Genomic DNA, 27,600 nt, shown 5'->3' with positions numbered 1-27,600 from the left:
TCATAGCCCTCGCGTGAGGAAAGAACGGATGCAAGGGTTATTGTTAGTCCTCTACTCTATCATCGCCCTTTGCCTCATTGGAGCTGTCATCTGCAACCATCATGAGAGGAAGGAGGGCATGTACGGGTTATCATTGGCTAATACTTTGCTATCATCATTTATCTCGCTGCTCGTAGCCCTTGCATGCGAAATAAGATAGCCCTCTTACTCCCTCTTTTCTCGCACTCTTTTCTTACACAAGGGTTATAAGCGACGACTCTAGCGGGATAAAGGGTGACGACTAAGCATAAAACTAACAAAAGCCCTAATGTCTCCTTTTTCCTAATGCGAAGGCTACAGGTAGCAACACCAACGAGATAAAAGAAGGGTGACACGGTATAGGAGAAGGCATCAATGAAAGAGAGTGATTAAAAAGTGTTAGCGAGGGGCAATTTAGATTGTTTTCGAATTAGGGATAAGTTTGAGAAAAATTAAAATATAAATAACTATCTGAAAAATACTCAAAATATTTTTTTAAAATCACCATATATATATATATTATATAAAGTATTTTGAGTGATAATGTGCTATCTAACTTAACAATTGCATCAAATCTCGTCTACATTATTTATTTTTTAATATATATAAAATATCTTTATATTTAATTGATTTACATCAATTATTTTGATTTGATTCACACATCAACTTTAATATGATTTACATATGAGGTAATAGAACCTCTAATTAGTTCGGTTCACTAATCAAATTATTTTGAGTATGAAAAGATTGAATTACCCTTAAAATTACTTTAAATTATCTTTATTCTATAAAACAAATCGATTTTCCTACTGCATCCCACATGACTAAATATAGTCCAAAATCAAATTATAACTCATATTGGTGCTATTTCTCATACATAATATACTATGAATTACTAGCACATTGAAATGTTTGGATCTAAAATAAGTGATAGGCCCAACATAGTACTATGAGGCAACTCAACCCCTGTGTGTGTGAAGCATGATTTAGGTAATAATACATTTGAAATTAATCCAATGAATTTTGGACTCTTAGAAACATATCATCATAAACGATTTCATATCCGTGATGAGAAAAATGGAGTAAGCTCGAATCATTCAACATGTTTCTATCTTGCATTGTGCTCGAGTCGATTAACAAGCGTAAACCTTATATTACAAGAGTATCAATAATAATTATTATTGATCCGACATGATTATATATTTGGATTCTAAAATCAGGTCAAATTAGATCCATGGCTTAAACATCAAGCAAAAAAAGAAGAAAAGGAACTCTAAGTAGATATCGAATTATTATTTTTTAACAAACCTAATTTTAGTATTTTCTTTTAATTTATCATCTAGTTATTCTTTCTAATGATTCATTTCTTTTTAATGTTAAACATGAAATTAAAATGTCTCCATTGAGACATCCGATTGGTGAGTATATTGTTAAATAAGTGACAAAATTCAGGTTTGAATTCATGTATGAGTATTTTGTATATCATTTAGTTTAATATTTTTAAAAACATGAAACTAAAATTATTTCTTAATACTAAATTAGAATGGATACCATATCTGACACACAATCATGTGGCCCAAAACGATGTGGGCCACCAATTCCAATCCGGCCCAAATACCACTCCGTGGGCTCATAAGCTATATATATATATATATATATATCGTGATCAATTAATTAATAATATTATTATTACAGGCAGCAGGCGCGCGGCTAAACGCGCAGCTCAAAGACGGCGCCGAGCCAACCGCCCCAAAGACTCAAAACCCTTGAAAACCCTCGGCGTCTTCACGTCTCTCTCTTCCGCCCTCGACACAGCGGGAGAGAAGCAGCGCTGCGGCCCTTGCCGTCCTTCTACAATGGCGACCTCGCAGTCGCACGCCGTCAAGTCACTCAACACCTCCTCCGGCCGTCGGCGCTTCGTCGTAAGCTTCCTCGCAAACCCTAATTTCACTCCTCTTTTCTCACTGGAGATTCGGTGCTGGAATCTCTATAATTCTGCCCTTTCCTTGTAGTTCAAAAGCTTCTCCCAGCGGGTGGAGGAGATCGATATCAACGTGTACCGTAGTCTGGACCCCGTGAAGGCTCAGCCCTCTGCTGGCTCCTCCTTCCTACGAGAGAGTCTCGTTTACTGGAGGGTATGTGTGCCTCTCTACCCCCTCCATTCTCGCTGTCGTTTCTGTATAATTTGTGCGTCTACGATTAGTCGTGGATGGAAGCTGGCCGCACAAGATTGCTCCTTTACGTGACTGGAATTGAACAATTCCGATTTTTATTTGTTTTTATTTTTTTCTATTACAGGAATTGAATACGGCGGAGGACTTCATCTCGTTTTATGAAAAGATGATGCCGTTGGTTCAGACGCTCCCGCAGGTCATACTGCACAAGGAAATTATAATGTCAGAGCTTCTTGATAGATTGCATGTGAAAGCAAGATTATCACTCGAACCAATCCTAATGTATGTGGTGTTCACTATTTGCTACCTTTTTTTCTTTATACTTATGTTTCGTTCTTTATCCTTAAATCGATTCTTTGAATGTTTTATATTTCAGAACATGAAACCTCTGGGATTATTTACTTTGTTGTGTTGACATTAGAAGCTAATTCTTATACTATGTAGATGCTCTTTGGTGTGACTCGTCCTCAGTTCTTGTTATGAAAACACAAATATTAACAAGAGTTGGTTAAACTGCAATTCTAGTGGTTGACAAATGACATTCACCTGCCGAACATTGTTTCCTCTCCAACTTGTTAATAGTCATTATTGTATTTGGACTTCCTCTGAGAAAATTGAGATATTTTAAGCGACTGCTAGTCACTGTTGGAGAACTACTGAAAAGAGTCAAGTAAACCATATAGATTTGTGTTGCGATATTATAGGTTTGCCCATCAGCACTTGTAGTCGTGTAGAATCTTGGTGTGGATTTGAAAGGTGAAAAAAATAAGAGAGAGAATTTCTAGAAGATACTATGAAACTGAAGAGAATTAAACATGGTGGTGTCATTCTGCTAGAATATCTCAACTCGGTGCAGTTGAAGGAGTAAGGCCTTTGAACAAGAGGTTGTATCATAAAATGCTTGTAAAATAAAGAAAAACAACTTATGATTTTTATTTAGAAGATTCTTATTGTGATACCAGATAACTTGGCTGGTAACTGTCACCATCTTTCTCCTTTCCTAATTATTTTCTCCTTGTGAAGTCTCTTGATGAAGTTGGTAATATGTTCTCCACTATCATGCACCTTACTGACATTACGTTACATGGATTCTTATCTCTTCATCCAAAAATCATTCGGATAAGCATCCATAATTCCATGAGTCAGATTCTTGTAAGACTCTTTAGTTACGCCTTTTCGATTCCAAGTTTTGTAACGATATTAGTAGTGGATTTTTTTTATTCCAGGCTTCTTATGTAATTAATTTTGGGTTTCACATTTTACAATGTAAGTATTATATTGCTGGTTTTTTTTATTCTTCTCACTGGAGTCCTTGTATCATCAGTTTGTCCATCTATTTGTTGATTTGGACATGTGGATGCATGTCTGTGATAGATTTTCTTGTCTGCTTTCATGAAATGCAGATTGGTATGTTTTTACTGCATATTTGTAGTTATTGTCATGCTAAAATGTGCAATTCGGTAAGGACTACTTATATATTGTGCTGCATATGAGACATGTATTAATCTATGTGCCCTTTCCTTTCATGATCTGTCTGCATCATGATATCTTATAGCTGTGTGGACTGAAATATCAACCCTTTATGAGATGAACGCTGGGTCCAATATTAGCAGTTCCATGATAACATCTATTGTACTGGTTGCTTTAAGAATAGCATTCAACAAGGAAATAATAGAACTTCTACTCTGCAGGGCTGAAGGCTGTTATAAGAGATCTGTTGATTATCTACTTGTTTGATGTTCATTCAATTAGACAACATTCTATCTATTTTCTTATAAGCTATTTTTGACATGCAGGTTAATCTCAGCATTGTCCAGAGATTTACTAGATGAGTTTCTACCGTAAGTCCTCTTTGTTGGTTCCTGATATTACAAAATGTTTTTTCTGGTTTTTCTCTTCTTGTGCTTTCGTTCCTTCTATGATTTTAATCTTGACTTTTTTATGTAAAAATCTGCGGTCATTTACATATTTCTTCTTTTCTTATATGTGATAATGTCATCAAGCAAAATAAACTAAAAGATGAGTTTTATGAATAAAATTGGTTGTGCTTCTACTTATGTTTTCTGTCCACTGCTTACAAATGTTAAATTTTCTGCAGTTTTTTGCAAAGGCTTACAAATGCTTTAGTAGATCTTCTTAGAAATGGCGGCGATCATGATCCTGAAATCTTAGAACAGGTCATTATGTAATATTCAGACTTTTAACTTCTTTGCTATTATTGCTCGAAATTATAGCTGAATTTGTAAGGTTACTTTGGTTTCAGGTCTTTACATCTTGGTCATATATCATGATGTATATGCAGAAGTATCTTGTGAAGGATGTTGTTTATGTTCTCAAGTAAGTATCTCAGAATAATTTATCCCATACTTCAATATAATTTTATAGAAATTGTCCACACTCTCCTTGCAATGTCATGCTACTCATGTTGTACTATGCTGATGCGGAATTGGCGTGATGTACATGTTCATGTGTCGATGTTCCATATAAAGGAAGGACTGCATCCTTGTGGCTTGTGCTGCTTGAGACATTTATATGATCAAGAGCTTTGAACATGACATTGGAATCCATGCCGGTGTCTGTGTGTGTTTCCTTCTTGTTGTCACACAAATAATGATTCATTACGAAGGCACCTCATATTGTAGTTCTGTTTTACATGGGATTTAAAGAGTGCACAGTTAATGTGTGGAGGCATCTTTGATGAAGTTAGTCTTTATCCATATTTTATGGATTACAAGTTACTAAATATTGTTGTTTGGTTTTGTTGATAAAAGGATGACAATCCACTTAAGATATTTCCCAAAAGATTATATCCAAGAATTTATGGCTGAGGCTGTTTCATTCTTGCTGAGGAATGCATGCAAAGTCCAGCTGTGGAAAGGTACAATATTTTGCCATACTTCTTTGTTAGGGTGATAGATGATTTGATTGTTCATATCTGTTCAACACACAAATGTCTGAAGATTTGAACAGCCTGTTGTATCTTGGCCTTAGAGTTATTTTGCTGTGTTGCTCATAATTGCACTGAGTACCAGAATTATTTTAGCACAGAGAACAATGCCGAATTCTGATCTGTTGTTAGTAAAAATAGTAAAACAAGGATAATAGATGTTTTGTTATTGGTTAATTGCTTCTGTTTGCATTATCATATTATCAATGGTTTGAAAATTTACTTATTCACAAAGTTGCTTTAAGAGAATCATGCAAATATTATACTGCTTGCCTTGCTCATCATGATTGATTTATGTATCTGTTTGGAGCAGACTAACTCAAACTGTTGCATAATAGATTCTGCTAGCTTTGTGATGGACTTTTGTGATGTAAAAAATTCCATGGCATACATAGACTTCAATATGGTTTCGGGACTTGTATCAGAATCTGTGTTCATAATTAACCACTACATATCAGATATGACAGATACTTCCTGAATTATCTTTTTTTGTAACTATTAAAATAATTGAGTACTTGAGATACTTTACAAATACTTATTAGGTGTACTTTATTTATCATATTTGGTGATGGATTAGTTATACACGATTTTGGAAATTTTTGAAGTCATCTTTATTGAGAATCAAATGCAAATCAAACTAAGAGTTTTATCTTACTTATTTCTAAATAGTTCTAGCTGCCTTCTACATGTTATGTTTTCAGTAACATCTTTGATAGCATGTAGAGATGCTTCTTTGTTTTACTTGATATTCTTTTCATAAGCTTTATTACATGTTTGATTGTGAAATGAACAAAATTTTGTGATGTACTACATTTAAATTATTATGGTCATATCCACGCTTAATGAGTTTGATTTGTTCATGTCAAGTAATATTCGAGCACTGGTATATGCTTCTTAGATGAAAATTTACTAACAAAGCTTGCCTGATGCTACAAACTGTACTAGATCTTTTTTGCCCCTTTACCTGTTGCCACTGGGTGTGTGCTTGTGTGGGTGATGAAAATTCTAATATGTGATTGTTTAGTCAGCCTGTCATTTTTGTGTGATTGTTACTTAAGAAGTAATAGTTTGTCTTGGCTTGTGGACATTCAGATTTGTATATCTCTGTTGATTTTTTCAAACGGAAACAAAAGGAATGATCACTGATGCTACAGGTGTTAGCAAGGTTATAATGGAAGTTGCAAAAAGTTCATCTATGAGGAGAACAGGAGTTACTGCTTTGCTGTGGCATGTGATGCGGGGGGCTCCATCAATGCTTCACTCAAAAGCTGAAACAGTATGGCACCTCTTGATGGACAAGTCCATTTTTAGTCTTGGTGAAAAATATCCTGAAGGCAAGTTTCTTTTGTATATGTTATTAACTCTCTTTTTTTATTTCTGCTCCATATGTTGCTGAAATGTTTTCATTATTGTTTATCTGATAGAAGAGCTAATATTTGATTATGGTAACAGATTAAGTGATATAATGACTTAATAGTACATGCAGTTTATGTTGAGCATCATGATTTAGCATAATTAAGTTAATAGTATAATATAAATTCATATTTTCATTTTTTTCTCTTATATGCCATCTTGGTCTCTGCCATTCAAATCCTTGATGTCTTAGTCAGGATTTGTTGGACTAGCATGATCTTTTTTAGTGTAGTGGGTACCAGGTGCTTCATGCGCCCAATGTGCTAATGTCATGAATGCTGGGAACCCAGTCCCCAATTGAGCTGGTGTTCACTTAGATGTATCTTAGGTTTCTCTAGCAGTCTTACACATCATAAATGACATCCTAATTGGACTTGCCAATTAAGGATGGCCATAGTTTTTACTCATGGGTTCAATACAGAATAGAGAAGATGTCACTAACACAATAAATGGCTGGTAGGATTGCTTCTGATTAGTTTCCATTTCATGATCTGTTGGTACTTGTATGAAAATGATCTAGCCAATTGGCTCAAACTTCTTAACCCCAAGCTGTTAGTGCTTCTCATGTCCATATCCACCAATCATTTTACCTTTTCTAGCTGAAATTCTAGACCTCCTCATTAGGCACCATAAATGTCCTCCCTCGAATTACTGACATCTTAAAAAGCGCTAAGCGTCAAAAGACGCCAAGGTCCAAAAACGCCCGAGATGCTAGGCGCTCGCCCGAGCGAAGTGAGGCGCTAAAATATAAAATATAATTAATAAATATAATTATTTAAATTTTTAAATAAAAATATGCTATTAAATTAATATAATAAATATAAATACTATTACTAGTATACAGTTAACGGTATATAGTATACTGTTAACAGTATACTATCGAAAGAGAAGGGTTAGGGTTAGGGAAGTCACGCTGATATCAGTGCTTTAGTTAGTTCGATTGAACCAATTAAAGCACCGGAGACCGAACCAGACCTCAAACGCTGGTTCGGTCGCCTGGTTCAACCCAGGCGCTCGCCCGAAGCGCCCGGCGCCTGGGCTCGGGTGTGCGCCCAGGCGGCGCTTCTTTGAAGCGCGTCGCTTGGAAATGAAGCGAGGCACTCGGGCCTCGCCTCGTCTCGCCCGAGCGCCTTTTTAAATCACTGCTGACATCCTAGGTAGGTCGCCACTAAATCTATGTATATCTTTATATCTTCTTTGGAGTTCCAGTGTGATAATAACTGGATGAAACCTCCATGTTGGTAGACATGAGAAACCTCCCATGTGCCCCACATGAAGGGCTCAAATTATTATGACATGTTAACCTACTCTGTTGTGAGTAGTATCAAAGGGGCTTGGTCGTGGGTCCACCACAAATTAAGCCTGTCATTAGTAGGTTGCCCATATTTTCAGTTGTTTTACTCTCTCATGGTGCCATCACCTTGTACGCCAACATCCCCACAACTTGTAGCACATATTTCGCAGCCTACAAAGTCATTTGGGCATCATACAGTATGACTGATTTAACCTACCTACTTAATAAGTTATATGAAACAGTTCGAGAGGTGTATCGAATGTGTAAAGTTATTGATGACACATGTTATATCTATATCAATAATTGTTGCACACTTTTTATTTTGTGTAGTAATACTGGCTTACTACACAATTGCCTTGGAAATCCATCTTGAAGGATAAAAAGGCGAGGCAAGGGAGATTGGACTAGAGTTCACTGTGGCTGTGGCTAGACGGTGGTAGCCAAAGTCAGAGGAGGGAATACTTGATGTGTTTCTGCCCCTGGATCATCCATTTTTTAAAAAATGAAGTGCTTAATATTGAAGTTCGAAGTTTCGAATACTAGACATCTACTAGGCGGTGAGGCAACAGATGGGCAAGCGATGAGCTAAGGCTAGGAGAGATGCAATTAGGGTCTCACGACTTCCATCCAGGGGTAGATCAAAAAATGGAGGGGGAGAAGAGAGTTGGTGTTTTGGGGCGGATGTGGCTTGGGAGGGAGAGGGGGATCAGGACTGCCCGAAAGGGGTGGTCTACATCCTGATTCACATCCTGACCGTTAAATTCTGGCTGGTATTTATCAGATGGAGCGAACCAAATCCCTGGTTGAGATAACTTTCTAGTGATTGATGGCCCAATTATTATTTTCAACATTTTCCTCATTTGGGGATTATTGGGATACCAATATGTAGTTATGTACATCAAAAGAGGACAATAAATGGAAAATTGAGTTTTCCATAGTTCATCATCATCATTATGGTTGTTGCTATCACTATTAGTTACCTGATAGAAACACTAAAAAGGCTTTTCTGCAGGTCAGGATGCTCTTCTTCAGGTTACAATAGGCATTATCCGTCGGTTATGCAATGAGATCAACCCTGAAGAACTGAAAGTGATATTCCACTCTTTGATCAAAGAAATATCGAACTGCATCAGTGATGGTGACTTGGAACACCTGAATCATTTATTGTCTCTTCTTACATTTGCTGTTTGCAATATTGATGGGAGCAAAGTGTATGGTGAGATGCGGCCTTCTTATAATTATGACTCCTTACTAGGCATTTAATCATTTTTCACTAGTTATTTTCTGTTGCTTTTCTTATTTTGTGTGAATCTGCTACCATAACTGTATTCTTTATTTTTGTGCAGATAGACAAAAGATACTTGATCTTGTTAGCTCACTCATACAATCATTTGTTGTGCCTTCCATTAGTGTAGAAATGGAAGACCTACCATCTAAAGTTCTTAGTAGAGTACTGGAATTGATGCTCTGCCTTCTAGATGTTCCGCTTATTTCTGTTGATATGTCTAGCATCTTGCTGCTGTATGCTCCTGCATTCAAGTTGAAAAGTTCAAGGTAATTGTTGCAGACTATTATCATTGCTTGGAATATGTTTTTTGGTTTATTATTTTGTATACTATTGCATGTTCGATTATTATTTCTTGATAGACCAATTTTTTGGTTTTCAGGCTACTGGAATTTTTAAGGGGGTTTATCCTGAAAGATCCTGAGATAGTGCATGTATTTAGAAGCCATATATTAAGGTACTATATTACTTTTTTTCTCTCTATTTCCAAATACCAATCTACTGGAGAAGTACATGAGAAATGATGTTTTCATTTGTCATTGCAGTGTCATGGGTGATTTAGTTGAAGTTTCTCCTGAAGAAGCTCTTTTTTTTATGATGGCATTCTTTGAAAAACAAAGGAAACAACAAATTTGTGATGTTGTAGGAGTATCTGAAGACAAGGTTCTTAAGTTGTGCAAATTTTCAAATGAGATCATCATATACTGGATCAAGTTATTACATGATAACACAGGAAACAGTGATCAATTAAATGAGCAAGTTTCTGAAATGGAGATGGCTATCCTATGGGGAGTTGTTAGTTGCTATCCTTATTTACCATATTCACAGGATAGTTTGGTGCTCATAAAAGATCTCATTGTTACTATTGATCAACTTCTGGAAACTGAGATAGGTAAGGATTAGTTGCTTCATCTAATGCTTGACAATTATTATGATGAAAACTCTTTCGAGATGATTCCCTTCTATCGTTGTCTGCAGAAAAAAATGCAAGTTTTCCAAAGTCCACTTGGCAGAGTATTATTGGTGCTGCATTGAGTTCTTTTCATAAACTACTACTAGTCAAGAAGCTTGGACCTTCAGAAACAAGCATATTTTTGCATCTTGCAAAGAGACACAAATCATCTCTCCAAGTATTGTCTGCAGTTGCTGAATATTCGGATTCTGTCTTTAGGTATTTTTTTCTCTTTCTCCATATTTTTAGCTTAGTTTCTTCTGACTATTGCATGTCATTATTCTAAAACTCACAATTCTAAGTATAGGTCCAAGGCTGAGGGAGCTTCCAGTTGGAATGTATTTCAAGAGTTTGATGTTCAGGATGTTATAGACTCTGTGACTTCGTTTGCAGATAATTTGAGTCTTCCGAATAAGGCAGTTCGGGTATCCACTTTGAGAATATTGTCCCATTATGCACCATTAGATCAAACTCTGCTCACAAGTGATGTGCGTCCTCATAAGAAATTAAAAACTGAAGAATCTGAAGCAAGCGTTGTAGCCTCCCAGTGCATTGATGTATGTTCCTTTATTTAAGTAAAATTTTCCAGTCTTTTGTATGTTCTGCTGACTTTTGTTATTGTCCTAAACCAGGTTATTGAGCTTCTCCTTTCTGTTGAGATGACTCCTCTTTCTATCTCCACAAGTCGGAAAATAGTTATACTTCTTTCCAAGTTACAAATGAGTCTATCTTCAGGAAGGATTAATGATATTTATATTCCTCTTCTCTTAAATGGAATTATTGGAATCTTACATAATCGGTTTAGCCATATATGGGAGCCAGCATTAGATTGCCTCACTATTTTGATAGGCAGACATAAGGAGCTTGCTTGGAATAGCTTTGTTCATTACCTTGATAGCTGTCAGTCCAAATTTTTATGCTCTGGCAATCACTTGGTGAAACTTAATTCTGGAAGTTCTCAACCAAAAGGTATGACATCTATCCTGTATGTGTATGTTAGATATCTTATTGGGAATCATTGGATTTTATATTATATTATATTATTTGAATTGTGAAGTGAATAATTTAAGCTTAGAAACCTTGTTAGATCTTTTAATTCTGGATAGTTTTTGCTTGAGTTTTTTTATATCTTAAATTGATGGAGTCCTGAACCAGGTTGTGAGATCTCAGAGTTGCACTTTTTGCTTGCATGGGTGGAATTTCATGTTCTTAAATTACTAAAGGAAATTTAGAAGAAAGTGACTTTACAGAAATTTCATTCATTCATTTTCTTTTTTGTTTCACTGCATAAATTTTGTTCTTGGTTTATGAGCCACTGCCTGACAAATATCTGGAAATGTTTCTTTCTGTTGCATTAACTGTGGCTATGGATATCAGATAGTTCCTCATGGTGCAATTTGGTTTGGGATAGAAGTTAAGAACCCCTCAAATATCCCATACTGAACAATATCTAAATTTGCATTTTTTTGTCAGATCTGATTGACTGCTTCAAATTATTTCTTGTTCCTGAATTTGATTGCACGCCTTCCATGATGGTAACAACACTGTTACTTCAATCACTTCAAAAGATCCCTGAGATTGCTGAATCTCGCTCTCGACAACTTATACCATTGTTCTTCAAATTTCTGGGTTATAGTGGTGATGATTGTTTCAGGTATCTTTTTTATAAAACAATGTTTATGATAGTTTGACTGTACTGATCAACCTGTCATTGTTAATACTTAATAGTTATTTGCTGTATTTTCTGTTTATCACAGTGTTGAATCATATACTGATCATGCTTGCAAAGGAATGGATTGGAAGATGATTCTCAAAGAGTGGCTGAACTTACTGGTACAAATGCGTAATGCTCGATCTTTATACTGCAGTCCAGTTCTCAAGGAAGTTCTAGTTAAAAGGTCGGTCATAACCAACATGTACAATTAGTACTGTATGCCATTTCCTATAGTTTCTACTTTCTACAACATATGTTAACATATTAAAAAAATTTGTGTTACTGGTTATCTTAGGCTTCTTGACGAAGTCGATCCCAACATACAGTTAAAAGTTCTGGATTGCTTGTTGAATTGGAAGAATGACTTTTTGGTCTCATACGATGAACATCTTAAGAATTTGATCTTGTCAAAGAACATCCGCAACGAACTTACTACATGGGCTGTTTCAGAAGAGTCAGAGTGCATTCAAGAAGGACACAGGCATCACCTTATTCCTATAATAATAAGATTGTTAACACCAAAAGTTAGGAAGCTAAAGACACTTGGTTCACGGAAGGTTAAATTTCTTAACATACTAATTATGATTAATTTGTCGTAACATGCTGATTGTTTAGTTGGTCTGTTCTCTGTGATTCATGTTTGCAGCATACAGGTGTAAGTCACAGAAGGGCAGTTCTTTGTTTCTTGGCACAGCTTGAAGTTGAGGAGCTTCAGCTTTTTTTTTCTTTACTTCTAAAGCCATTAATTCCGAGGCATCTTACAAATGAACTCTTTGATTCTTTGAATGATGAGCCATCTGGAGGGTTGATAGGTGGATCTCAGTCATCCATCCTTATCAAATGTTCAACCTCAATTGAGGTAACTAATGTTTCATGGAAAAAAAAAAATGGTTTCGTGCATGTCGTTGAAGAAATTCTAAGAACTTTTGATGAGTCACGCATCAAGCCATATCTCAATCCACTAATGATGATTGTTGTTTGGATACTGGAGAACTGCATGTTGAATCTTGCAAGTGAAAACAGAAATAGAGCTGTTAATATTGCAGAGAGTTTATCTGGTAACTTCCCAGACCATGAGATGAGGACTGAAGCAACAGATTCTCTTTTGGTATGAACTTTCTTATATTTGTTCTTTTGGTAGATAATCTGTACTTCTTACTGAATTATGAAACTTTTGAATCTTTTGGCTCATTGATAAGGATGTTTTGGTCAATCACTTGAGTAATTAATATTAAACTCTTATCTATGGAAAATAAATACTGGAGAATAGTTGGATGTTGTAGGGCAATTGTCTTTTTCTAGTGAGGAAATTTTTTACCTTGCTTCTTAGAGTTATATGATGCTTAGTTTTTGTTTTCTTTTTGGGTTAAATTTTCATATTTTAGTATGTTTTCGTAGATCTTTGTGCTGCATCTCCATACCTCTTCTTTTCCTCCTTGTTGGCAGCATCTTGTTAATGTCGTGAAATATCTGCCTTTTGATATTCTGATATTTGACTCATTTCCAATTAGCATGCTTTTGGTTAGTAGTGTCTGCATTTATTCACTGATGCAACTGTCCACTACTCTTGTATGCCTACATGCTAAATTAAAATGTTTACCTTATTATGGAACTTGATGTTTTTTATACAGATCACTGCCAAACAATTCAAGGATTTGCGGTCCTTATGCTTAAAGGTCATTTCTTTTGTTCTTAACAAGTACGGGAGTCATGATTTTGGATCAGATTTCTGGAACGTCTTCTTTAGTTCTGTAAAGCCATTAATAGACAGCTTTAAACATGAGGGTTCCAGCAGTGAAAAGCCAAGCTCACTTCTTTCGTGCTTTGTTGCAATGAGCAGAAGCCATGTGCTCGTTCCATTATTAGATAAGGAGGCAAATCTCGTCCCTACAATTTTTTCAATGTTAACCGTGAGGACTGCATCGGATGCCATCATATCTTCTGTACTCAGTTTTATTGAAAATTTGTTGAATTTGGATAACAGTGAGGATCATCAAGAGAATGATTCTCCAAAAGGAATTTTGGTGCCTCATCTAGATGTACTCATTCAGAGTTTCCATTTGCTTTTGCAGTCACGAAAAGTTCACCGGTAATTACTACTATTAATTTTTATTCAACTAGTTTATAACATAATTTGTTCAGAAACAACTTTTTCTTTCCAGCAGTTACACTTCTTCACTTTCACATTTATTAGGTTTTGTTCTTCCTAGTTACGCCATAAATCTGAACAAGGATATTCAAAATGTTACTATGAAGAAACTAGATGGAGATTCATCCCACTTATGTTGTAAACCCAATATTAAAAAAATATTTACAATTTATGATGTCAAGCTTATACTGCCTTCTGTTTAGATGGGATAGTACTAGGTGAATGCGGTACCTCGGAAGATTTCCACTTTTGATTTTGTGGTATGCTTGCATTATTAGCTTTCTCTTGAAAATTTTGCTTCTATTTTTGTGCCTTTTTTGTTTTGTTTTATTTTATAATTTATTTTTGAAGAATTGACCCATAATTCAGATGTTGCTGGTGTAGTTACTTTCACGGAGTGTTTGATTATCCTTGTTTCTGGTTTTAGGTCTGTTGTCTGCAAGGTTCTTTGTCCTACTTTCTTTTTAAAGGTCAAAGTAACATTCACATCTTGTTCCTTCTGCAAAATGAAGGCAGACATTTAGGAAGAGGAGAGGTCACACAACACATGCTGATTGGTATCTTGGAGAATGGAGATCATGATATTTGGGCATACTGAAATACGGATGATTCTTGACATTTTGACCTGTGTGACACGAGATAATGTCTTCAGTGAGGGAGGACACAGTTGTTCACAGATTTAGAGATGGGGAAGTGGTACTTATGCTGAAGATATTAAGATGATAGATAGACATTTTTCACACACTATTTGTCATCATTTGACAAATTTAGACTAGAGCCAAACTGGGCAACATCTTGTTTTGTGCTGATTCTGCCATGCTTGTTCACTTGGTTGTGGGTTGGCTGGGTGGTAGAGGCATAATCCATTCATGCAGATAATTATTTAGGTAGTTAGACATTTGGCTATCTTAAGAGATACATAATTGTTTTTATCGATAGTCTAAACTTAGCTCCTGTCCTTATTGGCAGGTGACCAACATAGCACTTGGTGAATTTTGTTTTATAATGCTAGGAGCCTAAATCCAATGATCAAAAAGCAACATAGCTAGATAACTCTATGGTGACTTTCATTGTATCTATTCTGAAATTCAAATTTCAAATGAGTTTTTATGGTTTTACCCAAGGTTTTTAATTTTGTATCATACCGGTGTACTAAGCTTTGCTTGGTATGGTACGGTACGGCATACCGAGCGGTACACCCTTCTTTTAAGAAGAAATCATCTCGCATGCGGGCGAGAATGGTTTCTTCTTAAAAGAAGAAGAAACCATCACCCCCTTTCCATCTCGAGAGACGGAAAGGGGGTGATGGCGAAGCGAGTGAGGATGCGACGAGACGCCTTCGTCCCTAGCTTAAACTCATCCCTTGTGAGGCACTCTGCAATGCTCCCATGACAGTCGGATTCGGTGGGGATCCAGCCCAGGGTGAGCTCATCTCCCGCTCCCCCGCTGTCGTCGCCGTGAGGAAGAAGACCAAGATGACGGCAAGAGCGAGAAGGGGGAAGCAGTAGTCCAACCTGGACCAGGATCCCTTCTTTCGCCGTTGACTGTGACCTCCCCGACCACAGCGGCCACGATCCCTCCGCTCCCTACTGCGTTTCGCCCGACGGAGTGAGGACTCGCCCCCTACAATGTTCCACCCGACAAAGCGAGGACCCTCCCCCTACCGCGTTCCGCCCAAACGGAGCGCTTCTTCATGTCCCGCCACGTCGAACTCTCTTCTCCTTCATGCCTTCTCCATCCTACGAGTGTCGCAGCCTCGTCTTCCTCGCCGTCGTGCTCCTCGTCCTGTCCGCTTAGTTGCGAGATTCGAATGCTTGGTTTTACCTTTACGCTGAGTTCTTAGAATACCTGCATTAAGTTCTGGTATTTGTCCAAAAAACTATTGATTTGAATTGAATCTTTTTTAAAGACTCTTAATTAGGTTGATCCAACTTAGAAATGAAATCAATCATTAAACTGTAACAAAAACTAATGAATTTTCAATTGTGGTGATTAAAAGATTATTTCTCATGATCTTCCACCATGGTCTTTGGCTTGTTACAAGTTTTGTGTTGTTCTTGCTGCCATTGTATTGGAGTTCATGCTGGTGGCCACAAACCCCATGCCAAGTTGTCAGAAATGCGAGCCACGTTAGCAGCATGTCCCTGTTCTGGGAAGTTTAAAATCTTGCTACTACCACAAGGAGTCAAGTTGGCTGTCTTGAACTAGACACATGCATTAAAATGATTGAGTAGGATCCTTTAAAAGATCAGTTTGTCCTAACTAAAGGAGTCAAGTTTGGCCATCTTGAACTAGACCCATGCGTTAAAATGATTGAATAGGATCCATTAAAAAATCAGTTTGGCCTAACTGAACGTTAAGGAAACCAGTCCTAACACAGCGCAAATCAACATTTAGGATTACCTAACTTGGACTTGGTTTGTGGACCCATTAGGCTAGGTTAGACTGGTGTGGTGCTTGTTTAAGTTGATCCAAAGGATAGTGTATGTTTTGGCCTCTAATATTTCTTGGTTTGTAGTCTTCCATGTTTATTGTCCATTTTGCACGTGACTACTTTTGGATCTAATAATACAGAAATATGGCACTTTTGCCATAATACAGAAATATGGTACCTTGTCAGCTCACCTTTTGAGATAACAAATGTCACTGCTGATGAAGAGATCAGAGTATAGTAAATTGTTTCATATCTTTTTCTCAAGTTGAAAGCTTATGTTGCTATATGTTCAACTGTTAGTTGTTGTTTGTATTCTTTTTCACATAGACTCCATTTTCTATGTTGCCTTTTCATTCGAGCTTATGATTAGATCAAGGTAATACCACCATACTTCATTAATGGGATGTCATCTACTGGCAAAGGAGGTTTGCTAATGAGTTGCTTTTATTTAAGGACTAACCTCTTATGCAAGAACATACTTTCTGTTCCTTTATGGAGGTATGTTTGAGCCTTGAGGTTTTGACAAGGCTCATACATTTTCAGAAGAATTTGCTCAGGCAGAAATCTATTTGATGGAATTTTATTTGAATTTTTACGCTCTTAATGTTGGAAATTTACTTTTGGATTCTCTATTTACTTGTGTTACCTTGTGACAATGATAGGAAATGTACCACATGGCCCGGAACTTCAGAATTGAGAATATTTAAACTTTTGGTGAGATATATCACTGACCCTACCATAGCTGAGCAATTCGTGGACATACTTATGCCTTTATTTAAAAAGAAAGACAGCAGTCCTGGTACGTTATATATATGCAGCTTCCGTGTTCTATATGATTATCCTTAGACTAGATTGAAAAATATATAATTCGAATGTGTAAATAATTGCCCTTGTGGTATGTAATGTTGTTTGGTGGTGGAATCCAACTATACTTTTTACATATCTTTTAAAAAACCATCAGTTATGGTCTTTGATTAAAATTGTCTGTATTTGCTTGTTCAATTAGATGAGGCCTTGGAAGGTTTACATGTTCTCAAAGGGATCCTGCCGGTTGTGGGGTCTGAATCATCTGGCAAAATTCTAGAGGCCATCCACCCCTTGCTAGTTTCTGCTGGATTGGAATTGCGGTTATGCATCTGCGATATTCTGAATAGACTTGTGTTAATTGATCCTTCATTAGCCTTTGTGGTAATGATCACTGCTCACATGTCTTATTTTTATACTTGGTCTTTTGTTCATGAATGAGCTAAAGCTCTTATAACATTCATGTGGCTCATTGCTTTGATGCCTTTTTCTTGGTCTTGATTCCAGGCCAGGCTTTTGCATGGGTTGAATGCAGTTTCTTTGTCAGAAATTGGTGAGCTTGATTATGACACAAGAGTCAATGCTTATGAGACAGCAAGGCCAGAGTTGTTTGCTAAGCTGAAAGTGGAGCATGCGTTGTTGATATTATCACATTGTGTATATGACATGGCATCTGATGAACTGATCTTTCGACAAAGTGCATCTAGGGCATTGCTTTCATTCATTCATTTTTCTGCATCGGTTTTGAACAACAGTGAGAGCAATTCTGCAGAGATGTTGTTCAATGATGGATCACATGAAGACACTACAAATCTAATTGTGAAAAAAGAAGATACTGTAATTACTTGGACAAAATCCTGCATCAAGCAGATAGTGAATAAAACATTTCTGAAGAATATAGGGGATGCTATGACCAAAGACATTTCCGTCCAGAAAGTGTGTATACTGTAAACTTGTATTTGTCTTTTCTCTGTTCACGTTGGTGTCTAACTAATTTGTATCTGTGCTCTTAGGAATGGATTGCTGTGCTACGTGATATGGTTTATCATTTTCAGGGATTGCCATCTCTGAATTCATTTAGACCTCTGTGCAGTGAGGATCCTGAAGTAGATTTTTTTAATAATATTCTTCACTTGCAGGTAACCTTCTTGATGGCCTGATGCTAATATGTGATAAGATAACTTATTAGTTTCTGATTTTCATTTGCACTCTCTTATGCAGATCCATAGGAGAAGAAGGGCACTGTCACGTTTTAGAAATGTCCTTGGTGCAGGGAACCTAACGGAGGTGATGATCAGAAAAAAGTTTTAGAGTATACTATTTTTATTTTTACTGCATAGCAAAAACTACGAGTTGCAAATAATAATTTCTATTGTATTGTACTATTAGTATATCTAAACATTGATTTTTCTAGTCTTCTTTTAAGGTGTCTTTTTCCTAGTGTGATTCTGAAGTAGTTGCCTTAATACCTCATCTGTCATGTAGACCATCAGCAACTCTTGTCAGTTTTGTTTAAATTTCTTGACTCTCTTTGAATTGCAGGATGTTATCCTCAAAGTCTTTCTTCCACTGTTTTTCAATATGTTGATTGATGTTCAAGATGGAAAGGGAGAGGATATCAGAAATGCATGTATGGAAACACTTGCTTCTATTTCAGGTCATATGCATTGGGAACCCTACCGTCGCTTTTTAATGAGATGCTTCAGAGAGATGATCCGTAGGCCTGACAAACAAAAAATCCTGTTGCGCTTGATATGTGCCATCCTAGATATGTTCCATTTCTCGCACATGAATCTCAGTGAAGTCATGGAAGGCGGGACTGAACTAACTACTGAAGTGAAGTCCACAAATGCATTGCCTTCAATTGAGTCCCACTCAGATGTCTCTGAAGTGCAAAAGTTTTTGCAAAATATACTCCTTATGCAGATTCAAAAGCTACTGACTTCAGACACCGAGAAGGTCAATGTTAACGTCAGTCTTGCTGCCATCAAAGTACTAAAGCTGCTCCCAGTGGAAATCATGGAATCACAGCTTTCAAGCATAGTTCATCAGATTTGCACCTTTTTGAAGAATCGTCTTGAAAGCATACGGGATGAAGCAAGATCTGCCTTAGCTGCCTGTGTGAAGGAGCTTGGACTGGAATACCTGCAGTTTGTAGTTAAGATTTTGCAAGCAATACTAAAAAGAGGATATGAGTTGCATGTTTTAGGTTATACCCTCAACTTTATATTATTGAAGACTCTTTCTAATCCAGCTGTTGGCAAACTTGATTATTGTTTGGATGAACTACTCTTTGTGGCTGAGAATGATATTCTTGGAGATGTTGCTGAGGAAAAAGACGTTGATAAGATTGCCTCAAAAATGAAAGAGACAAGAAAGAGGAAGTCATTTGAGACTCTGAAATTGATTTCTCAGAGCATTACATTCAGAACACATGCTATGAAGTTGCTTTTACCTATCAAGGCACAGCTCCAGAAATACACCACACCAAAGATGAAGGTGAGGCTTGAGATGATGCTGCAACATATTGCTCTAGGTATTGAATGCAATTCTTCTGTTGAATTGTCTGAGCTTTTTATTTTCGTCTATGGGCTCGTTGAGGATGGCATCAGTCCAGAAGGATCTCATGGCAACGAGATATCCACTAATGGGATAAATAAGAAACCTGTTCATGATGGGTCTCAAAACAGGGATACTTCAAGTCACTGCAAACTGGGGCCACATAATTCTCATCTGATTGTTGTATTTGCCCTTGGATTATTGCATAATCGTTTGAAGAATATGAAGTTGGAGGAAGATGAACAACTATTGTCAATGTTAGATCCCTTCATAAAGCTGCTGGGAGACTGCTTGAGTTCTAAATATGAAGGTGTTTTGGCAGCTTCTTTCAGATGTCTTGCCCCATTGGTGAGACTTCCTTTGCCGTCCCTTCAAGGTCATGCTGATAAAATCAAGATTTTGCTTTTCGAAATTGCTAAAAAATCAGGAAATGTTGGCAGTCCGTTGGTGCAGTCCTGTCTAAAGCTGCTAACAGTGCTACTACGAAGTACTAGAATTTCACTGTCAAAAGATCAGCTGCACATGCTAATTCAGTTTCCAGTTTTTATAGATCTTCAAACTAAACCTTCCCCTGTTGCTCTCTCTCTTTTAAAGTCAATAGTTGATCGAAAGCTGGTCGCCCATGAAATATATGACATTGTTATGCAAGTTGCTGAACTGATGGTTACAAGTCATTCGGAACCAATACGCAAGAAGAGCAGCCAAGTTCTGTTGCAATTTCTACTTGATTATCGTCTTTCTGATAAGCGCCTGCAACAACATATGGATTTCTTACTATCAAATTTAAGGCAAGTACATTACTGGCTCTCTTTTACCCTTATAATATTCTCAGTTTTCCTTGTTCATTCTTAATTGTTTGGCAGCTATGAACATTCATCCGGAAGAGAAGCTGTGCTTGAGATGTTGCATGCCATCTTGATCAAGTTTCCCAAAAGTGTTGTTGATAATCAGGCACAATCCTTTTTCCTCCATTTGGTGGTGGCTCTAGCAAACGAATCTGATAGTAAAATGCGAGCCATGGTTGCTACAGTGATAAAGGTACTGTTAAGTCGCACGAGCCAACATGCAGCACGTCCTATTTTGGGGTACAGTTTGTCATGGTATATGGGTGAAAAGCAGCACTTATGGAGTGCTTCTGCGGAGGTATGTAATTCGATACCCTTCTTATGGTTGCATGTGCATGGCATATATTTGTTTGTTAGTTGCTTTCGAGTTGTCATTACACACACTGCTTGTTATGTACATAAATTCATTCATGGTATTCATATATGGTACTACAGATTCTTCTGGTAATCATTATGTGTGACTTTCTTTTTGGTACTAATAATTTAAATATTTGATTTCTTGTTTGGCATACATGGCATTATGACAACTACAAATTCAATTTTTCCTCTCAAAGCCTGAGATTTAAACACTCCATATTCTGATGGTTCAGTTGGTCATGGAAACGCCTTTTTGAACGATTTGGTCTGTGCAAGTTTAGCACACTGTAAAAAGATGAAGTTGCCCTTATTGTGGTGTCAGTTCTGATCACAGCTCAGCCAAGCCTTTTCGTTTTTGGAATCAGATTATGTTGCTTACTCCCGAAATCAAAAGAACACTTTGAAATCAGTATTTCCTTTTTAGTTGTAAAGAACCTACATGCACAATCATAATAACTTCAATGTTTTCTATATTTCTGAAATTGCATCTTTAACACTGTTTATCTGATGTGCATGCCAATCCTTTGTTCATAAGTAAATGCAAATGTTCTTATTGCAACTACAAAACGGATTCTGGAATTAAAAACTTTAAGATTTTATGAAGATATCATGTTAAATAATAATCTGTTTTCATATATATGTAGTTGCATGTTATAGATGACAGCAATAATGAATGACCTGTCACTTAACCATGAATTCAAAAGTGCAAGGCTGATCAGAGGTTCTTATAGTTGAGTTATAAGGGCATCTGGACCGAAATTGAGATGTTGGATGGCAAGTGTATGCATGCCTTCTTGCGGCAGGAGAAAATGCTCCAACGTTTTATATCCTCCTTTAATATATTATTTAAAAAGATAATGCCTAGGACCATCTTTTATCTCGATCCAGGTAGTTGTAAATTTGCTGACAATCTAGTTATTAAATGTTTGGAAACAAAGTTTAAGAATCTCGTCTGCCTGTGCAAAGCAAATGCAGGGTTCTATTATGTATAATTATCTACATCCTCATAAAGTAGAGTGGATAAGCATAGCCTAAGCTTCTCCTTAAGCAGTGAAGCAACAACTAGTAACAGTAATGGAATAGGTAAACAGTTATGCAGCTTAAGCGACTGGAGGAGTATTAGGAGTTGGCGAATGAACAGAAGATGAGTCGGTGGACAAAAACACTACCTGGCCTTTCTCTGACTTCAATACAATATTGGTTTAACCCTGCCTGGTAATATCTTGACGAAACAGTTGTGCAGCTTAAGCAACTGGAAGGTTACTACTAGGTATTGCTGTAGATAAACACTATGTAGCCGTTCTTTCACTTTAAACCAAGACCTGTTTAACACTGTCTGATAATATCTTGATCAAACATATTTACTTTTATTAGGTTTTCTTAGGTTGTAAGAGAAAATAATAAGAGTTCTATGTAATGATCTGAACTAGTTCATCGTTTATTTTAATTTGCAAGACCTTCTAGGACTCCAGCAATCAGGAAAGGAATGATGCGGATTAGATTTATGAAAGGACAGCTTATCTACACTAATTTGTCCATATTAACACAAATCGAGTTGTCCATATTAAGTTGTCCATATTAAGGTTCTCCACTGGCCTCAGAATTTGTCCTGCTGCTACTTGTAATATTCCTCAGGTGGTGATTACCTGCTTTAACAAGTCATTATCTTCTGAAAGATAGCTTCAAGGTGAAAAGATCCTGCAATTTACTCCTCTCTGTATTCTTTCAGTTCCTCGACATTATCCATTTTGGAACTATTCGAGAGGTTTTCTTATTGGAAACTTGAGGGCCATAGATTGACTTATTTCACTGTCATACCAAATTTTATATTAGTACACTGATCTGGTGGTTTTGCTTGTTCATACTTGAGGTAACCTTATTTAGATATCAATAATCTATAGTAAGGTTTGACTTACCGGTCCGAGTCATACTGGTGTACTGACACATGGTACACCGGTGTGTACCGATGTTTCGACGAGGAGGAAAAAGAGGTTTAAGTGGAAGGTTCAATGGAGGAACAAAGGAGGAAGGAGAAAGGAAGAAGAAGAAGAAGAAAGAAAAGGAGGAGAAGAAGTGCAGCGATACCTGGGAAGCAGCGACAGTGTCGAAGGGAAGCAGTAGCATCACAGCGGCGAAGAGGCGGTGACGCTACAGCATCACAACAGCAAAGTGTGCTGCAGCGGCGAAGAGGTAGTGCCATAGCTTCGTACGTGACAAGAACCCTAATATGTTTTTTTTAACCGTTGAAATGGTCTGGGGTCCACCACTTTTTGATTTTTTTTATTATTTTAATGCAGACAGCCCAAAATGGGGTAGTCCGTGTATCGGTCCATGCCTGTACCGGTACATACCGTCCAAATCATACCATTTCGGGCGGTACAGCAATCCCTGATCTATGGTCCTATTATAGCTTTTAGTGCAAAGCATGCTTGCAAGTCAACATTAATAATATGAAGATGATAACTAGAGCTGAATAAGTGATAGAGAATAAAGGATAAATTGTTTGAGAAAAAGAAGATATAATATGATAGCAAGCATGCGTACCTTTTGTCACTTGGAATCAGACATTTGATCGCACAAAGTTCAACTCTCTTCTCCTTATACGAAGTTTGAAGTCTTTCTAAGCAATCTCGACTCAACTGTGAGCTTCCAGTTCACTTAATAAACAAGAAAGTAAAGAATTGAATAAAGTTTATACCTGCTGACAACAGCGGGGCCCTGGTGCTGAAGCTAATATTAAAAAAGGCAAACTAACAATTTATGCTACTGTTTGAGCTACATGAAATTGTATTCCTAAATTAAAAAAAAATCTTACATACCTAGATTTAATTAACCAAGAACTGGCCAACTGAATCACTCTAACAGATATATAGCTGCACCCCAAATCAAACACGCCTCTTACACACAAGCCTGAACATCCCAAGGCCAACTTGATTAAACTTAAACCTAAAATATAATAAAGGATTGCAGCAGAAAGTGACCACAAGAATAGGCCACTGTGATAGAAAACTGATCAGATCTGATTTCATCAGATGTGTGTGTGGCTTTTTGGAGCAGGTAAGAAGATTTTCAATAATGTTATTTCGTAGTGGTGAATTTGAATTTGGTTCTGTCATTCTGATGGAACAAACCAAATAATTGTCTTCCTTGTCAAGATTATGAATTTCTATTTTTCCGCTTCAATTTGAAAATAATTATAGGTGGAATCTTTTCTTTTATGTGTATGCTACCAGAATGAGGGAAGGATTTTTCTTTTTTTTCCTGTGAGCTATATTACTGATCCTATAATTCTTACTGTATATGGTTATCAGGTTCTTGGTTTGCTGGTTGAAGTTATGACAAAAGATATTCGGGAACATATAACTAGTATATTGCATGTTGCAAAAGGTATCCTGGAAGCTTCTATTCATGCTGCTAGCAATAAGGGTCTTGACATTATGAATGAACCTGCAATTCCACTATGGAAGGAGGCTTACTATTCTCTTATTATGCTGGAAAAGATGCTGCAGTACTTCCCAGAGTTATATTTTGAGAGGAACCTTGAGGTATGAGAACTTTGCCCTCTAAAACATTTTTACTTATTTAAATGGCTGAGATAGACACATGCAGGAATGCTCCGTTGGTTCTATTTTTCTCTCATCACAAAATCATGTCACCACTTGCTGGTCTCTCGCCAACGAGACCAGGCATCAGTTTGAGCAGTTTGAAGTCGTATAGCAAGGCAGATAGAAGTCGAGAGGGTTTAGTTAGAGGGAAACTAAGACATAAAATTGGATATTTTGCTAGAGTTATGGTGGAGGATTGATGGCAATAAATAGATAGAGGGAAGGAATGAGAAATGGTCTGGAACAAATGACTATAATGTATCATGAGTTGTCATGGAGTGATATTGTTCAATACATTTTGTAGGAGGCTTATGGCTGGTAAATTGGTTAGCTTTCCTTTTCTAAATGCTTCTCTCATGTTTCCTGTAAGAGGTAATCTTAGTGGCTCAATAATATGGAAGCATTTGTATTACTCCAAATTAATTTTTTTAATCTGTAAGATTGAAGATGTTGATTAACTAAATATATTTTCCCTGTGAAGTCTTCCTTTATGGTCAGCCAACATGGTATGCCTGTGTCGTTCACTTTTTAATATCTCACCCTCTCACTTTTTGATTTCCCTTCAACAAGGTAGCCAACATCGTGCATAATATTTAATGGGTGCAAATGAGGTTTTGATAAACTGACATGTAAATGTACCTACTTATTGAAGCATAGAAATAATGAAGCCTTCAGTGAGGGTCTGAGGAATATGCATGGATTCCTGAAAGAAAAAACAACAAAAATGCAGTTAGATGTGAAATAAACTGATGTTCTTTTCCTCTTATTTTGTCACTGTTGCAGTCTATTTATTGTTCTTTTAATCATACATCAATTTTTAAAAATCTCAGGAAATATGGGTGATTATATGCAAGTTTCTGCTGCATCCACACATCTGGGTCCGGAATATTTCCAGCCGCCTTGTGGCCTCTTATTTCATTGCTGTGACAGAAGCCAGTAAAACCGATAACCAACAGCTGAAATCTGGAGGCTATTTTCTTGTAAATCCAAGCAGACTTTTTGCTGTAGCTGTTTCATGCTTGAATCAGCTGAAAACTTCTCTAATTGATGACACAATGAGCAATCTCATAACCCAGAATCTTGTATTTTCAGTCTGTGGTTTGCACTCCAGACTAATAAATTCACTTGTGCCCCATGACTATTGGTCGCCTCTTGATTCTAGTGAGAAGGGTGTCTACCTCGAGGCTTTTGAATTTCTTGGTTCAAAAAAAGCAAAGAGTTCATTCTTATTATCTACCACCGTCAGAAGTAATTTTTCTGGGACAAGTGATGAAGCTGATGAGGACAATGGTGAAGATTTCAAGTCATTGCTTGTTGTACCTCTGATCAAGAGGATGGGAAAAATTGCAATGCACATGGAAGATGTACAGGTGGGTACATACTTGTCTGACTGCCAATGGGCTCTGTGACTTGTTGGTGCTCGTAGTGTATTGTTTGGATTTAGAGTAGCAAGCCTATTTACTCTATTCTTGATCTGTACCTTTTTGATGATATCTTGTATGCAGATGCGGATTGCCTTCAATTCTTTCAAGATGATTTCATTACAGACTGGTTCTGAAGGTTCCCGTTCTTACGCTATCCACATGTTGGTTCCGCTCTATAAAGTATGTGAAGGATTTGCGGGGAAGGTCATCAGTGGTGAGTTTATATTTTACTCAATTGAATGCCGTTGTGCAGGTGGTTAATAATATTATCCATAATGGAAAGTATTTGGAGTTCGTTTGTCTTTACTATATTGCCAATTTTGCTGTAACTTAGCAAATCTCAACTTCTATAATGCTTAGCGTATATGTTTCTGAGACAGTAGACCTATAATTCATTCATTATAGGTCATTTTAAACATTTTTCCTTGTTTTTCTCAAAAATCATGCTACCATGCTGAAGGAATAAGTTTTGGGAACTAAAACAATAGATAACATGATATGGAGGGAAATTGTCTTAATGGAGCTAATTGCAGATCAATGTTTTTCCATCTGTGCTTGGCAAACTTATACTTCTCAGGAGTCATATTTCAGTGCATTGTAGCATTTTGTACCACAGAGACTATGGTATAATACCGATTATGACTCTGAGGCAACAACATTGAGTAAAAAAGGAACAATTGTTCACTAGAAATCAGCAACCACTACATAGGTTGTTTTCTAAACAATAGACTTTCACTTAAATCTTCTGCTTATTAATGGCTTGAAGAAACTGGCTGAACTCGGTTGCTTAAGATATAGTTTGCAAGAATCTTGCTTTCAAAGATTCTTTTGAATCTTTGTTTTGTCACTTCTGTTGCTTACGCTGCATACTATTCTGCATCGGCGCGGTAGCTGCATAATCAAAATTTGCATGAACTTTGAGATTGGCTCTTCTACATTTCTACGGTGATGTTAACTCCAAAATGATAGGGTTCAAAAATGATCTTCTTGGGCCAAACTCTTGTGTATGCTTCATGTGACGTCTGTAATCGTATCTCTGTAACCAAAACGATGTAGTTTTGGACCCAACTGATGAATAGTACACTACTTTTGTGGGATTAATAGGAACTTGATTGTTTCTCTTGGCTTTCTTTTGTGAAGGCATCTGAACTATTTTGTGCTTTATATTGTCACAGGTGAAATCAAACAGTTAGCCGAAGAGGTCCGTGACAGCCTCAGGGATGTGCTGGGGGTTGATAGCTTTGTGCAGGTTTACAATCGGGTTAGGAAGAACGTCAAGCAGAAGAGGGACAAGAGAAGACAGGAGCAGAAGCTCCTTGCTGTCATCAACCCCATGCGCCATGCCAAGAGGAAGCTGCGAATCAGTGCCAAACACCGAGCCCACAAGAAGAGGAAGATCATGTCAATGAAGATGGGAAGAGGAATAAGGTAGGTAGTGATGGCCCATCTTCGTGTTGGAGCTTTCGTCCTGGTGAGCTGAAGAAGTGTGTACTATGTCGTCAGTTTTCTTCTCCATTCATTTGCAGCTTCTGGCGAAATGCTGGAGGTTCTCAATTGATTCAGAGTGACAATTTTGTAGGGCCATATATATGTTGAGTTAAATATGATTATTTTTCTTGGTTGTCT

General features: G+C 37.1%; 1 protein-coding gene across 1 annotated transcript; it reads left to right on the top strand.

Annotated features, from left to right (window-relative positions):
- Nucleotides 1–1,724: 1,724 nt before the first annotated feature.
- LOC135638770 (uncharacterized) lies at nt 1,725–27,600 on the top strand. The gene is made up of 31 exons (XM_065152154.1): nt 1,725–1,940; nt 2,031–2,153; nt 2,317–2,474; nt 3,989–4,033; nt 4,291–4,369; nt 4,456–4,529; nt 4,964–5,070; nt 6,294–6,473; nt 8,859–9,062; nt 9,193–9,400; nt 9,514–9,588; nt 9,677–10,023; nt 10,110–10,302; nt 10,391–10,640; nt 10,716–11,052; nt 11,557–11,737; nt 11,841–11,981; nt 12,093–12,354; nt 12,444–12,905; nt 13,429–13,886; nt 17,043–17,179; nt 17,387–17,568; nt 17,692–18,120; nt 18,198–18,323; nt 18,406–18,471; nt 18,727–20,531; nt 20,607–20,886; nt 24,257–24,490; nt 25,381–25,920; nt 26,056–26,188; nt 27,150–27,600. The coding sequence occupies exons 1-31, from the start codon at nt 1,875–1,877 to the stop codon at nt 27,404–27,406; spliced, it is 8,139 nt and encodes a 2,712-aa protein (XP_065008226.1). The 5' UTR covers nt 1,725–1,874; the 3' UTR covers nt 27,407–27,600.

Source organism: Musa acuminata, chromosome BXJ3-5 (genome assembly GCF_036884655.1).
Source record: "Musa acuminata AAA Group cultivar baxijiao chromosome BXJ3-5, Cavendish_Baxijiao_AAA, whole genome shotgun sequence".
Classification (NCBI taxonomy): domain Eukaryota; kingdom Viridiplantae; phylum Streptophyta; class Magnoliopsida; order Zingiberales; family Musaceae; genus Musa; species Musa acuminata.
This window is presented reverse-complemented; position numbering and strand designations above follow the sequence as displayed.